This window comes from Lontra canadensis, unplaced genomic scaffold (assembly GCF_010015895.1).
Source record: "Lontra canadensis isolate GAN:19392208 unplaced genomic scaffold, GSC_riverotter_1.0 scaffold21, whole genome shotgun sequence".
Taxonomy (NCBI): Eukaryota; Metazoa; Chordata; class Mammalia; order Carnivora; family Mustelidae; genus Lontra; species Lontra canadensis.
The window spans coordinates 7,947,302-7,950,571 of record NW_022631015.1 but is presented as its reverse complement, the minus strand read 5'-3'; the positions used below and the strand labels follow the sequence as shown (position 1 = coordinate 7,950,571).

General features: G+C 39.0%; 1 protein-coding gene across 1 annotated transcript; it reads left to right on the top strand.

Annotated features, from left to right (window-relative positions):
• The first annotated feature begins 506 nt into the window (after positions 1-506).
• LOC116869921 (signal transducer CD24-like) lies at positions 507-2,330 on the top strand. The gene has a single exon (XM_032861539.1). The coding sequence runs from the start codon at positions 592-594 to the stop codon at positions 826-828; it is 237 nt and encodes a 78-aa protein (XP_032717430.1). The 5' UTR covers positions 507-591; the 3' UTR covers positions 829-2,330.
• Positions 2,331-3,270: the final 940 nt, after the last annotated feature.

Genomic DNA, 3,270 nt, shown 5'->3' with positions numbered 1-3,270 from the left:
AGCTGGGACTCAAACAGATGATCGTACACCCAGCATTATTCACAACAGCCAAGACGTAGAGCGGCCCGGGTGTCCACTGACAGATGAACGGATAAACAAGATATGGTACAATCATACAATGGACTATGATCCAGCATTAAGATTCTGACACAGGCCATGATCTTGAAACTTGAAAACATTATACAAAGGGAAGGAAGTCAGATACAACAGGACAAATATTGTATGATTCCACTTATGCAAAATGTCCAGAAGAGGGAAATCTACAGTGACAAGACGTAGATTAGTGGTTACTTGAGGCTAGGGATGGGGAATTTGGGAGGTGACGGATCAAGGGTCCAGAAGACTGCCTTGGGCCAACAAAAATGCTCTAATATTAATTGTGGCAAAGGATACACACCCCTTAAATATAACAAAAATCATGAAATTATGCACTTTGAAATGAGTGACTTGCAGAGTACATCTCAATAAAATTGTCTTTATTTAAAAAGTAGAGATGAACCCCACCTTGCCTGCGCCCGCCCGGAGCCAGCGGTTCTCCACTCACCCCGCATCCAGTGAGACGCGCCGCGCACCGACGCCGACGGAGCGGACATGGGCAGAGCGATGGTGGCCAGGCTCGGACTGGGGCTGCTGCTTCTGGCGCTGCTCCTACCCGCGCAGATTTATTCAAATCAAACAAATATAACAGTTGCAAGCAACAGCTCCTCCCAGAGTACCTCGACTGCTCCCAATCCAGCTAATACCACCACCACACCAACTGGCGGTGCTCTGCAGTCAACAGCCAGTCTCTTCGCAATCTCGTTCTCCCTTCTACAGCTCTACTGTTAAAAGACTCAGGCCAAGAAACATCTATAGTTCTCCATCTTCTAAACCCAATCCAAATGGCGTCTAGACGTCCAGTGTGACAAGGAAAAACAGGTCTTCATCGTATCTGCTAATTCCACACCTTATTTTATTGACATCGAAAATGTTGAGGATCCCAAATTTGATTGGTTTGAAGAGCATGTGAAGGGTTTGACTAGATGATGAATGTCTGTCAAATCTGCTGGAGTTTCATGTACAAGATGAAGAGACAACATCCAAGATTAGTTAAGAAATAATTTCTTTAAATGTGGCTTAAGAAGTATGGACATGTAAAATCCTACCTTGAAAACGAGACTAGATTTTATCTTACCTAGATGTAAAAGATGAGATGTGAACACATGCAGTTTTCATTCGGTTCATTAAATCTTCAAGGCCATTGAAAACAGTTAATACAGAAAGCTTCCATGATTCTATTTATTCGTACATTAGAAGGAACTTCCAGGAGTTACTGTAAATCCTCAATGCATTGTTTCAGCAGTACTAACTTAATGCCTGTGTACTCTAGATAAAAAGTTTTACCTTGTTAAGCTATCACTGTTTCTTGGGAACTGAACTCTTTCCTCTGAGGCTTTGAATTTGATATTGCATTTGATTTTTTTATATAGTAATTGACATGTTTCAAGGCAATGATGGATTGGAATCTACCCCCGATTAAAGCATAATGAGTAAATTTTGCTTATATACTGATCACTTACTCGTATTCAAGAGTGCCAGATTGATTTAGCTAAACTGATTCCAAAGAGCAGAGGAACATTAACCTCTGCTAACTTCAAAATGCTTTCCATTTCTGCATATGTTGAATACTTTTTGTAATTTAAAAAATGATCTGTTTTGAGGGTAAAATCAACAAATCTTGAAATTAAAAAGGCAAAATGTGTGCAGAAGCCAAAATTGTAAATCAAGTATTTGGGAAGTGAAGACTGGAAGCTTACATTAAATTTGGGAAAACTTTTATACTCTTTTCTGTAAATACTTTTTTTTTTTTTAAACTCTGAATCAGAATAGCCACATTTGGAACACTTTCTGTTAGTCAATATTTTTAGATAGTTAGAACCTGGTCCTAAGCCTAAAGTGGGCTTGATTCTGGCAAGTAAATCTTTTTACAACTTCCTCGATGCACAGAAAGCTTTTTAAAAATAGACACTCTAAGGTCTTTTGTTCGCATGGTCACACACTGATGCTTAGATGTTCCAGTATTTAATATGGCCGCAGTAGTCTTGATAACCAAAGTCATTTTTTCCCATCTTTAGGAACCTTTACCAGAACAACCATATTCAACAGATCTCAAGCTACTGTGTGTGTGAATGAACATTCCATTTTGTTTCATACCTGAATGCTGTACATCTATTTTGGATTGTATATTGTGTTTGTGTATTTATGCTTTGATTCATAGTAACTTCTCATGTTATGGAATTGATTTGCATTGAACACAAACTGTAAATAAAAAGAAATGGCTGAAAGAGCAATCTAAAAAAAAAAAAAGTAGAGATGATGGGGCTCCTGGGTTGCTCAGTTGGTTAGGCAGCTTGATTTTGGCTCAAGTCATGATCTCACACTCCTGGGATCGATCCCCTCAAAGGGCTCTATGCTCAGTAAGAAGTCTGCTTGAGATTTCTCTTTCTCTCTCTGCTCCTTCCCCCTCAGGCTCACTCTCTCGTTCACTCTCCCTTTCTCTCTAAAATAAACAAATAAGTCTTAAAAAAAAATAAAAAGTAAAGATGATATATTTAGGTGGAAATGTTAACATCACAAATTGGATGAAGGTAGGACTGCCAAATTAAATACTGATATTTTTATTTGTTAAGTCTCACAACCTTAGATAAAAGAGCTCTGCTAAGTCCTGCAAAATATATCCCGAAATTGTTATTATTCACGTTATGCCTGTTTGATTCATTCCCCCACATGGATCAGAATTTTCTTCCCTGAACTTTAGAATTTTTCCATTTGTTGTTATAAAAGTACAGAGAATCCTTCTGAATTTGTGTCTACACAGCAATTGTCAACCATGTCAACCATGTAGACAGATCATGGTGATCACAGACCACAAAAGTAAACTGGAGTAACAGACATTTCCAGCTTCCACCAATAATGGTAAGTTGCAGGATCTGGTTAGGTGTTATCCTTTGGAAAATGTTCCTGCTAAGCCATAAAAAAAAGCTGAGGGGCACCTGGGTGGCTAAGTGGTTTAAAGCCTCTGCCTTCAGCTTAGGACATGATCCCAGGGTCCTGGGATGGAGCCCCTCATCAGGCTCTCTGCTTAGTGGGGAGCCTGATTCCTCCTCTCTCTCTCTTTCTGCCTGCCTCTCTGCCTACTTGTGATCTCTGTCAAATAAATAAATAAAATTTTTTTTTTTTTAATTTTTAAAAAAAAGTTGAGGTTTCCAACTTTCTGGAAGTCTTCAGAAA